At 37.5% G+C, this 12,764-nt stretch overlaps 1 protein-coding gene across 1 annotated transcript; it reads right to left on the bottom strand.

The window, feature by feature from the left end:
• Positions 1-343: 343 nt before the first annotated feature.
• LOC110728472 (uncharacterized mitochondrial protein AtMg00860-like) lies at positions 344-878 on the bottom strand. The gene is made up of 2 exons (XM_021908114.1): positions 494-878; positions 344-348 (listed from the first exon to the last, which is right to left on the bottom strand). The coding sequence occupies exons 1-2, from the start codon at positions 876-878 to the stop codon at positions 344-346; spliced, it is 390 nt and encodes a 129-aa protein (XP_021763806.1).
• Positions 879-12,764: the final 11,886 nt, after the last annotated feature.

Raw genomic sequence — 12,764 nt, 5'->3', positions numbered from 1 at the left:
TACCTTGGTATTCTCTTAACCGAAGATCAAGACATCCTAGTTATGAATGGTGATGAGCCAGCGACATACAAACAAGCTATGAGGAGTCCCGACTCTATAAAATGGCAAGAGGCCATGAAATCCGAGATGGACTCCATGTCTGAAAATCAAGTTTAAGACTTGGTTTATTTTCCCGAAGGTTACAAACCTATCGATTGCAAATGGATTTTCAAGTTGGTAACAGACAAAGATGGAAATGTATCTATATACAAAGCTAGACTGGTGGCAAAAGGTTACAGGCAAATTCAAGGCGTTGATTATGATGAAACCTTTTTGCCAGTCGCAATACTTAAGTCTGTCCAGATTATCCTGTCAATTGATGCATATTATGATTATGAAATATGGAAAATGGATGTCAAAACCAGCTTCCTTAATGCTAACACAGGGGTTGTTATCAATTTTTCTTTTAGGGTTTGAAATGCTTCCTCACACTCAGGAGACCAAATGAACTTACCTTCCTTTTTCATCAAGTTGGTCATTAGTCTCGCTATTTTCGAAAAGTCCTTTAAGAACCTCCGATAATACCCGGCCAATCCCAGGAAACTCCTCACCTCTGACACATTCTTTGGGGTTGGCCACTCCTGTACAGCTTGGACCTTAGCTGGGTCAACCGAGACTCCTTCCTTAGAGGTTACATGCCCCAAAAAGGCAACTTCCTCTAACCAGAACTCACACTTAGAAAGTTTGGCATATAACTGGTGCTCCCTTAACAACTGTAACACTTTCCTCAAATGGTCTTCATGGTCCTCTTTACTACTCGAGTAAACCAGAATGTCATCAAAAAATACCACTACAAACTTGTCCAGATAGGGTCGGAAGATTCGATGCATCAGATCCATGAACACTGCCGGTGCGTTTGTCAACCCAATTCAAACGGCATTACTGTGAACTCATAATGGCCATAACGGGTCCTGAAAGCAATCTTAGGAATATCTTGCTCTACAATCCTTAACTGGTGATAACCCGACCTCAAATCTATTTTCGAGAATGTACCTGCTCCCTTTAACTGGTCAAACAAGTCATCGATCCGAGGTAGTGGGTATTTGTTCTTCACGGTGACATTATTCAACTCACGGTAATCAATACATAACCTTAAACTCCCATCCTTTTTCTTCACAAACAATACTGGGGCTCCTCAGGGTGAGGAACTGGGTCTAATGTATCCCTTTTCAAGCAAATCCTCCAATTGGGCCTTTAGCTCTTTCATCTCAGCTGGGGCCATCCTGTATGGAGCCTTGGAAATAGGTCCAGTTCCAGGGACTAAGTCAACCGTGAATTCTACATCTCTTTCAGGTGGCATGCATGGTATTTCATCGGGAAATACATCAGGAAATTCTTCCACGACAGGTAATTTTGTATCATTCTTCCCTTCTTCACCCCTTATCTCTTGGAGGCTACACATGAATAACGGCTACCCTTTCTTGAGGCACTTCTGGAGTTGTAACGCCAAAATAATCCTTATTCCTTGACTTTTCCCTTCCTTCCTATAAGTCACTCTGGTCTTTGCTGGGCCATAGAGCGTGACTTTTTGTGCTGCACAATCTATCTGGGCTTTGTACTTTCCCAACCAGTCCATTGCCACGATCACATCAAGATCTTTGAGATCGAATTCAATTAAGTCCGATGGAAACTCTACTTCTGAAATAGTTAGGGGTATATTCCTAAAAAGTCTAGAACACTCCCTAACTTCCCCCGTTGGAATAGCTACATCCAAGGAGACTGACTCTGGACACTCTAATTGGAGAATTTCTATTACTGTCTTAGAAATAAAAGAGTGCGATGCACCCAAATCAAATAAAACTTTCACAGATAAAGAACGTATGAGAAAAGTGCCAATTACCACATTATTGGAAGTCTCAGCTTCACGGCTATTCATTACGAAAATACGGCCCTTAGAAGTATTTCCACCATTGCTGATTCCAGTGTTCTGGGCAGGTCCACTAGTTTGTGGGGGTTTTGGGGGATTCTGTCCATCCTGAACCTTTCCATTCTTCAAATCTGCTTCCTTCTTGAAACACTCGTATTCTTGGTGTCCTAATTTTTGGCAGTATTGACATGTCACTTTATTACCCGCACAATCCTTCCCCGGCTGATGCTTCCCACATCTTTTACAGAAGTAACTTCTCTTAGTTCTATCCTTGTTCTCTCTATTCTCGTCACCCTGGTTCGGGTTTCTCCGAAAATTCCCTTTAAAGTCTCTCTTATCCCCATGGTTCCCATTCCCAAAACTCGCATGGTTCTTGGGCCTCTTATCGCTCCCTTGAGGTTGATCATTGGACTTCTTTTTCTCCCCTTTCATGCTTCCTAGATCTCTTCCCTTGATCCCATACAAATGGGCAGCTCGGCCATACACCTCATCTAGACTCTCAAAGGTTGCCCCACCCAGTTTTCCTTGCAGATTCAAAGTTAACCCCTGTTCGAACCTTTGGGCTTTGATAGCCTCTGTTGGTACTATTTCCGGTGCAAACCTCATTAGTTCTATGCACTTAGAATAGTACTCATTCACAGTCATAGTTCCCATCCTTAAGTTAGTGAACTCCATACATTTCTGTTTCCTCAAATGGTCAGGATAAAACTTTTTTCTCAAAGCTACCTTAAAATCCTCCCAGCCAAATTTAGGGTCTTTCATCAATTCCTCTTTCTTTTGCGTCCACCATAAGTTAGCTTCTTCTTTTAGATAGTAAGCACCATTACTAACTTTCATATCGTCTGGACACTTGATTGCATCAAACAACTTATCGAACTCTCGGATCCAGTTTTCAAGGCTAGCTGGGTCCTCTTTTCCTAAGAAAAAGGGTGGCTTGGCTGCAGCTACTCCCTTAAAGACTTCACAAAAAGTGTCCCCATTTCCTGAACCCTTCCCTTGGCTTGCTACTTGGGTAATGTTTTCATCAAGATGGGTTAGTTTCTTAAGGACCTTGCCCATATTGGAACCAGCTTTCTTATTCTTTAAATTTAAAGACATATTTTTCCTAATATTCACATTTGAGAGAAAGAAAAGAAAAAAATTAAAATTTATTCGTACGCATAAACATAGAAGAAATCAAGAAAATACTTTATTATTATTACTAATTAATAGTCTAAGTACATTTTATTATGCATAAAACTTATTGAGAAAAGTCGTAACATAGATAATATATTTGAACCTTTCTCTTCTACTGGATCGAACTCTGGATCTTCATTGTTAGCCTTCTTGTTACCATTGGGCTCCTTCAAATAGGTTGGTACATAATCACTGTAATTTGGGGTTTGGCCTGACTTTGAGTTTGGGTTTCCTTGAGGGTTAGGGCTGTTGGGTTGTGGAGGAGGTGAAGAGTTGGAACTAGAAGATGATGAAAAGTCATGAATTCTAGGCCTTTTTGGAATTCGGGCTTTGGTTCGAGGTTTAGGGTGCTCACGTGAGATAGGAACCATATACTTTAAGAAATGGGAAGGAGAAGGATAGTTCTTACGTCTTCCAAGTGGTGGGATGGATTCATCATTAGAAGAGTCAAAGTCTTTTTCATACTTTGGGTAAGAGAAAGGGAGTTGGGCGTTTAGGTAGCGAAGTTGGTCAACCTCGGTTAATGTGTGGTGGGGTGTAAGATTAGGTGGCTTCACAAAGTTCCTTTTTGGTTCATAGTTATGCTCCAAGTAGTGTAAGTCATTCTTAAAATGGGTTAAGGTGGCTAACCATCTCCCCTCATGGTGGTGTCTCTCGTTCCAAAGTCCATCATCCTTAACCACATCCCCATCCTTTTCAAGAAAAGGATAGTACTTTTTAATCTTGGGTAAGTGGGCTAATGCCAACAAGACTAGCTAAGGAGGTTGAGTAAAAACTTCAAGGTTGTACTTCTCATAATAGTGTAGAGCTAGCACCGTTATTCCAGTCACAAAATCGCTAACACTGATTGCATCAGTTTTCAAGTAGTGAATGTTAAAATACTTCTTCCTAATATCATCCAACATCTGTTTAGACAACAATAATTCAATAAGTATTCATATAAACATACCAATGTTAACAAACATATAAGTTTAACATACATGGGCCACATATATACCCAAAAGATCATGTCCATGGACTTCTTCTCAAAATTCATATTATACTAACTTATATGCACACATAATTTTGAAACTTAGAAAATTTCAATTAATTTTACTTTGAAATTAATAATGTACTTGACTCATGATATAGGATGGTCGAGCCCGCGTCTCCCAGGTAAGTTACCCACAACGTCGGGGAGAGCCTTGCCTAGACAGAGAGGCGTACCCATTATAGGCCTCATTATGAGAACCCGAGCATCCTTTTCTCAATCATCTTTCCAAAGAAGAAAATAGTTGTTTTTTTTTTTAAAAAAATGCGAAACTCTATCGTATATGCCCAACTTAAGTCTACCCATCCAATTTATTTATTTCCACTTTTAATCTTGTTTTAAGACCCGACAAACTGATACCACTTTGTAACACCCCCAAATCTCCCTCTACGGAATATGTAGAAATATACGTATAAATACCGTAGAGATAAATTTGGGCGTATTACAGTCGCGTGATAACGCAAGGCATATACTTTAAAAATACTTATGCAGCGAAAATTCTTTATTCTTATTAATAAAACTTTAAATAAAACTTGTTCATGATTTGTGACACAAAAACGACTCCAACTTTTCCTAAGCTAGGTGAAATTCCCGTGGACCCCCGTATGCATCAATCAACTTCCACCTGAAACATTCACATGCTTACCATAAATGGTAATCATGGCAAAGCCAAAACAAAAGCACGTATTAGCAAATTATGCTAAGTAGATTATGTGTAAGATAAGTAAAAACATAACTTAAATCGTTTAGATTTAATTCATAAGAATTCCAATGCCATTCTCAAGTAAGAGCTTTTCCAATTCAATCCTTTCAAGACAAATTTAAAGAAAATTCAATCGATTACATTTCAAAACCAATTCCTCACTAAGTGTGCACACCCCCCAAGTGGTTTACTTTATGAACAAAGGCCAAACTTGAGGAAAGACTAGGTCATGCAAAGTCCATAGCCTTCTCTAATCCATTCCCTAACTGGGATTCATAACATATCGATTGATTTTCTTAAAAGCACCTTTTAAAACCGTTACACTTGAATAACAATTAACTTGTAAATCATTTCCAATCCTTTTTAATAATTTCAATAATGATTCAAAGTCTCCTTTATTTTAAATCAAAATTATTAATTTCAATCCAACATAATTTCATAATTTCATACGGAACGTAATATCATAATTTTATACGGAACATAAAGTATAATTTCATACGGAACGTAATAAAATATGATTTAATACGGAACATGATAAATTATAATTTCATAATAAATCATAGTTTTCATACGAAACATAAAATATAGTTTCATACAGAATACAAACAAATATAATTTCATACAAAACATAATAACTTATAATTTCATACGGAACATATTATAATTTCATAGTCAACTTTCGAAGGTATCAAACCACATAACGTACCTTGATCTAAACACGAGCGTATCACACAATACTTCACTTCACTTCACTTAATCACGAACACCCTACACATTATTATAACCTTAATTAATATAAGACTATCAAATAAACACAACAACGTAACCAAACTACCCTATATGTGCATGAATTAATTATAAAGTATCATTACATTTTAATAAAATATTTTTTTGTTTTTATAATTTAAATAATTTTTCTGTTTTTATAACATAATTTATGTAAGAAATAATACTTATGAAAAAGATTAATAATGTAAAACAAGATTAGGAGAAAGGAGGAATTGAAGGATAGTGGTGGAACCAAGGCAAGGGAGGAGCAAGAGTGGTCGGCAGCTGGTGGCGGCTGTTGGTGGTCGCCGCCGGTTGTAGGTGGTCGCCGGTGAGGGTGGCCGCCGGTAATGGTGGTGGCCGGAAAATGGGGAGGAGAAAGAAGAGGAAAACCGTGAGAGAGAGAGGAAGGAGAAGAAGATTTCTTGAGGTTTTTGGTGTGAGTCTTGGGGTGTTTGAAAGGGGTATTTATAGGTGTTTAGGTGATGGGTTTATAGCAATTTAGGGTTGTATAATTTATGGAAATTTTAAATAATAGAAATTAGGGTTTTAAATGTATGGAAGGATATTAGATTTTATTTGGTCATGAAATATTATTTAGTAGGTTTTGAGCTTGGAGTGCAAGTATAGAATAAGATCAAGAGATTTTAGATTTAAGAATAGAAATAAGGAATTTTAAATTTTTTTTATTTTTAATAAAATAAATTAAAACCATTTAGAGAATTCATGAGTGGCCGAAAATATTGAGCTTAATATTGCTCAATATTTTCGGTCCTTCTATGTTATTTTAAGGATTTTGTAAAATAATTTATTTACCTAAAATTAATAATCCCATAAAATTTATTTGTGAAAATTAATAATTGAAGAATAAAAATCAGATTTTTATTAAATAATTAGGGTGGCCGAAAATATTGACATGTAATAATTAATTAAATCAGATTTTTATTGTATTAAATCCGAAAAATAATATATTTCATGAAAATAATTAATTTAGAAAAATATTAAAACAATTTAGATTTTTATTCTATGAAAACCGAAAATACATTTTAATTAATCTACCGAATTAATATAATTTCGGTTTAGCTATTTAAATTTTGAGAAATCCAAAAATACTATTTATAACATAAGTATAAAATAGTTTCATTTATTGGATTATCCAATTTAATTAGTTGTAAAATAATGATTTAGGCGCCAAAATTTAAATATCATTTTGGCTCCAAAACTAAAATACTCTTTAGAAAAATAATTAATTTAGAAAAATACGTCAAAATACGAGACTAAAATACTCTTTAATTTAGAAAATACCTTTCAAAAATACGGGGTATTACAATATATCTAAGAGAATGATTGGATTGAGCCAAAGTACTTATATTGATATGGTACTGTCACGATTCAACATGGAAGGGGCCAAGAGAGGGCACCTACCCATGTCACATGGCATAACTCTCAGCAAGAAACAGTGTCCACAAACATCTGATGAGCGAGAGAGGATTAGTTAGATTCCATATGCTTCGCATATTGGATCGATCGTGTATGCCATGATATGTACTAGGCTAGATGTATTATATGCCTTGAGTGCTACGAGCCGATACCAATCACACCCAGGAGAGGCGCATTGGAGTGCGACCAAGAATATCCTAAAGTACCTGAAAAGGAACAAGGATAAGTTTCTGGTCTATGGTGGCTGTAATGATTTGGTTGTTGATGGTTATACTGACGTAAGCTTCCAGACAGACAAAGACGACTCCAAGTCACAGTCAGGGTAAATATTCTGCCTAAATGGAGGAGCACTTAGTTGGAAGAGTGCTAAGAAGAGCACCACTACAAATTCTACAACTGAAGCCGAATACTTGGTAGCTTCAGAAGCAGCTAAGGAGAAGATTTAGATTCATAAGTTCATTAGTGAACTTGATGTTGTACCCTCCATTAAGGGTCCAATAGACCTCTATTGTGATAACAATGGATTTATTGCTTAGGCCAGGGAGCCAAGGGAACACCAAAACGTCAAACATGTCAAGCGGCGATTTCACATGATAAGGGAATGGGAGTCTGAGGGTGAAATTGGAATTTGAAAGATTGGGACGGACGACAATGTAGCCGATTCAATTGACTAAACCTTTTGCCTCAAGTGAAGCACAACTAGCACGTTGTGGTAATGGGAAACAAGTATGTTGGACATTGGCTTTGATTTCCCTGTATATGTGTTTTAATTAAACTTGATGTTTTAATGTAAAACACTATGTTGAACCATTCGGTTTTGGAGCAATTAAATTTTTCGCAAATTTGTTATTACTCCATTTCTATTAATTGTGGTTTAGAATTAAATAATGAGTCCATTCAATTTCTGAGCATGTTCAAAACAGGTATCAAGACCATGTCTTGGATAAAGAAGCACTTCTTAAGTGAGCATTGAATATTTCAATCGAAAATTATTCCTAATCAAGGTCATTTAAATGATGGACGATTAATGACCACTTGATATTAGTGTGTAGTATGATTTATAGCACCGTTTCTTGTGCTACGAGGACATGATAATCATAAAATCATTTGCACAAGTACTAGTTTGGAACTGTACTGGATCAACCAATGAGAGTACTTTAAGAGATTTAAAAACCGTCATAAGTACATTTCTCATTATAACTATCGGAATCTCTTTCCTCGACCATGAGTATTGTAAGTTCTCTTGTTTAGTTCTAGTCGTTTTGAGGTTATCAAACTTCTGCCGTAAATAAGGATTACAATGGAAACACTCGGGCGACTAGGTCCTTTTAGTAAGGGAAGCTAACAATACAACATTGGGAATTTCCCCCTACTAACAGTAGGGAATATGTCTTTGTTGTTTACAAGGCCTCACGAAGAGCGAGACTGTGAAATTGCATGGCTGTGCTTAGATAGATTTAAGAAATCATGTGCTTATTGACAGTCGAACTCGAAAATCGAGAAACACATTTTGACTTAATAAGAATGACGAAGAATCTTACCTTATAGTTCATGAAGAGACATTATGCGACATAGGAAATGGGCTATACACTAATTGCACACTTCTCCGGAAGGAGAAGTGGGAGATTGAAAGGAATGATGTCCTTCAAACAAGTGTATTATTATGATAGAGGGTTTGGAATTATTAGATTGTTGATTCTTCAGTAAGGTCAAATGATCGGAATGCCTAGGTGGAGGTCGCTTCTGATAAGTAATATTAATGCATAATTAATATTACGGCTTAATCTTGATTGAACCCTTCGGGTCGCACCCCAATCGAATTACCAATCCGAAATGAGGAATTCATCCGAAAGGATTAGATGAGTCATTAGAGTATTACGAACAAAGACGTCAGATATTAAGCTTAGAGCGTCGAGACCGAGCATCGCAAATCGAGTCGAATTTAGAATTCGACGAGACATGAAATCAAGCAAGAGACAAGTACGAGCCAAGTCGTAGCATCGCATTGGTCTAGCCATGGGAGTGCTAGGCTAGGTGAGGTCCCAAATCGTATGCGTGCTAGGGTGCCTAGCATTGCCTAGCACACGAACATTGCACAGCACGAGCATCGTAAGATGCGTGCCATGCGTTTGTTTGTGTTGTGGTTGTGCATGCATGGCTGGGCGTGCTTGCTAGCATAGCAGCACCAGCCGCATCATCGCTAGCATCGCAGCATGCTTGGGCATCGCACAACACAGCATGCAGCATCGCAAGCCATGCATGTGTGTGTGGCTGTGTGTGCTTGCTAGCGTAGCAGTAGCTGCAGTTGGTTGTGCGTGCTTACTAGCGAGCAGCACCATGCACTCGCCACTCGCACAACAGCACGTACCAAGCAACAACATCGCAAGCATGCGTGCTGGCTGGCTGCGCTTATGCTGCGTGCTGGCTGGCTGCGCATGTGATGCGTGCTGGCTGGCTGCGCATGTGATGCGTGCTGGCTGGCTGGGCTGCCCAGCCTTGGTGCTAGGAACCAGCTGGCAGCCAAGTGACGAGGTGGTGTGTTTTTGTGTAGGGACCAAAATTGAAGGATTGCTTGGTGAGCAAGGGGATTTGGTCCCTCCTTGAATGGTCCTCACATACTCTCTCCCTTCATGTGACACTTGGAGCTTGTTGATTGCCTTGCATTTTTATTTTTATTTGTTAAAATAAAATAAAGGAAAATGCAAATCTTCCACATTGATGGGAGAAGGGAGATCAAGTCTCCATTCCCTATAAATATCCAAGTTTTGGGTTTGGGAAAAATCACTTGAGTGGAACTCAATAAGACGTCTCATTATTAATGAGAAAACCTTTAAGTTCGTAATACTCTAGTTTATTTGGTCATGTCCCGACTAACCTTCGGGATTAAGACCGTTCGGGTCGGGTTAAGGGTGCGAGCCGTAGGAGGCCGTCACACTTGCATGGCTCGAGCTTTGAAGTAAGAGCACGTGAATCGAGCGAAGCACGCGTCAAGGGTAAGAATTTCTTTTCTCTTTCTCTCTCTTATGTTGTTAATTATGTGATTGCATGTTTAGTTACTGTAATTAGTGAGCAGGTCTTGGGGCGAGTTTCTCTTCCGCATAGCGTTGGACGCTACGAAACCCAATAATGGATTACATAGTAATGATTTGTTTTGTAATTCTAACTCAGATTTTAGAAAAGATTTGTACATTAATATGATCACGACATGAGATGCAATCATATTATCAAATAGACACACATTGACTTAAGGAATTTGAATATTGCATACTTGTCTTAGACAAGTGGGAGATTGAAGGATTTATGTCTTTGTTAAGTGCAATTACTAGATATATTAAAGATCACTATTATGGAGATAATTAGTTCATTCTTTGGGTCGTCATTGTCTGTTGCTAGATATGATAAATGATCGTTGGGCTAGTCAAATAGTCCAAAAGCCCAATAGAATGGATCCTATGAGTTCACACTCAAAGGGTATTGGATTGAACAAGTATGAAGCCCATTAATGGGCCTCATGAGGTAATGACAAGCCATGAAAGGAGTAGGACTAGTGTAGTTAGAATTGGATTAGGAGTTTTGGCTTCATGGACTTGAATTATATATGTGATATATAAATAGAGGTCATGCCTAGGGTTGACATACAAGTCACAATTAACCTAAGCAGTGAATTGTGAAGCAAGCAACAAATCCCAACCCCTCTCTCTCTCTCTCACACGCCTCTCTCTTCCTTCCCCCTTGTCGGTACGGTACGGACACTGGCGCACGGTGGATGCACGGTGGTGGTGGTGGTGGTGGTTTGTCTCCTCTCCTCTCTGTAGAAGGTTGATTGAAAGGGTTCAATTACGACTAACTAGCATTAGTGGAGGTTCAATCTATGCCCGTGGACTAAGTAGAGGAATCACACTTGGGGTTCTTGTTCTCCTATTGTTCTTGCTCGATCACAGGTGGAATCACGCTTCAAAGGTACAATTATATGGTCTTTATGTGTTGTGCATTGATCTTAGTTATTAGATGTTTATGAATATGATTCATGCAATTCCACTTAGAGTATCTAAAGTCCTACAAGATACATATAAGCCACAAGAGGAATATAGTAGCCAACAAAAGCTACTTATCAGCTAACAGAAGGAACATATCAGCTAACAAACAAAGCGTATCAGCCAATAAAAGGATGAAATCAACAACAAAAGCCACAGGTAAGCCAACAAAATAAACATATCAGCCAACAAAATAAAACTTGTAAGCCAACAATTAAAATATACATATCAACCGACAAAATAAATATATCAGCCTACTAAATAAACAGATCAGATAAGCCAATGATGTCTGATGTAAACCAACAAAAGGAACTTATCAAAAATTAAAAAAAAAAATATAACAGCTAACAGAAAGAATATATATTAGCCAACACAAAAATCATATCAGCCTACAAGTAAAACATATCAGCCAAGCCAGCCGCACAGAAATTTGCGTGCGGACATTCGTACGCAATAGGTTCTCTTAAAAAAATTGAAAAATTTAATTGTAGCTAACTATAGTTAACTTTTTGCTCACTCCTGACTCCAATCTTCTTCTTTGTTCTCAGGCTCAACATTTTTTTACCATTAACAAAATATTCACGTTTCCATTGAAACACCTTATTTCTTGATGCCCCACTATCACATCTCTTATTCCTCCAACCCCCCCCCCCTCGGCACCAATAGCAGCTGGCGCTACCGCCGACTACCATTACCACCTCAAAAATATATACATATATATATATATACATATATATATACATATATATATATATATATATATATATATATATACATATATATATATATATATACATATATATATATATATATATATATATATATATATATATATATATATATACTCGAATAATTTTTTTTATTTATTATTATTCTTGTTAACAAGTACCCTAGGGCGTTAAATAACTAATTAATATATTACTTAAAATAGTACTCCCTTCGTTTTTTAAGCTAAAGTTGAATTGGGAGTTCTTTTACCATGCAAAATGACTAATTTTACAAAAGTATTTACTAAAACGACTAGTTATAAATTCTAATTCCAACACCATCTTTTGAGTGTGGTTGGCCACACCATGTGGTAGGGGTTACTTATTCAGGGGTTACTTGTATAGTTGTATGGGTTACTTGTTAAGGGTTACTTTTAGGGGTTACTTACTCAGTCTCTTAGCGCGATTTCTGTGTGAGAGTAAGCCTTGACAGACCGAGTAACCCTTGAATAAATAACCCCTGAATAAGTAACCCCTATAATTTACTCCTGACCAAACGAGTAACCCCTGACCAAACAAGTAACCCTAGAATAAGTAACCCCTACAAGTAACCCTAGAGCAAACGAATAACCTCCTATAAGTAACCCTTGACCAAACGAGTAACCCCCTACAAGTAATCCTTGACCAAACGAGTAACCCCTTACAAGTAACCCCTGACCAAATGAGTAACCCCCTACAAGTAACCCCTGACCAAACGAGTAACTCCCTACAAGTAACGCCGGCCACACGGTGTGGCCAGCCACATATAAAAATTGTGTAATTCCAGAACTAGCTAAAATGTTGACTTGGAAGGAAATTATTTATTTCTTATTTTCCTTTGAACAGGTTTTATTCACTTTTTTTTTGGGTTTATTTTAATTTTTTTTAGTTGGAAAATTTAAAAGCTATATATAGATATACGTAAGTTTCTCATAAGAAACCCTAATTTCAAGATGAAAAA

The sequence above is a fragment of the Chenopodium quinoa genome, unplaced genomic scaffold, assembly GCF_001683475.1.
Source record: "Chenopodium quinoa cultivar QQ74 unplaced genomic scaffold, ASM168347v1, whole genome shotgun sequence".
Taxonomy (NCBI): domain Eukaryota; kingdom Viridiplantae; phylum Streptophyta; class Magnoliopsida; order Caryophyllales; family Amaranthaceae; genus Chenopodium; species Chenopodium quinoa.
This window is presented reverse-complemented; position numbering and strand designations above follow the sequence as displayed.

What these genes read in the sequence shown, in the direction of transcription:
- LOC110728472 (XM_021908114.1), bottom strand. Translation starts at nt 878, where the DNA reads ATGGATCTGATGCATCGAATCTTCCGACCCTATCTGGACAAGTTTGTA.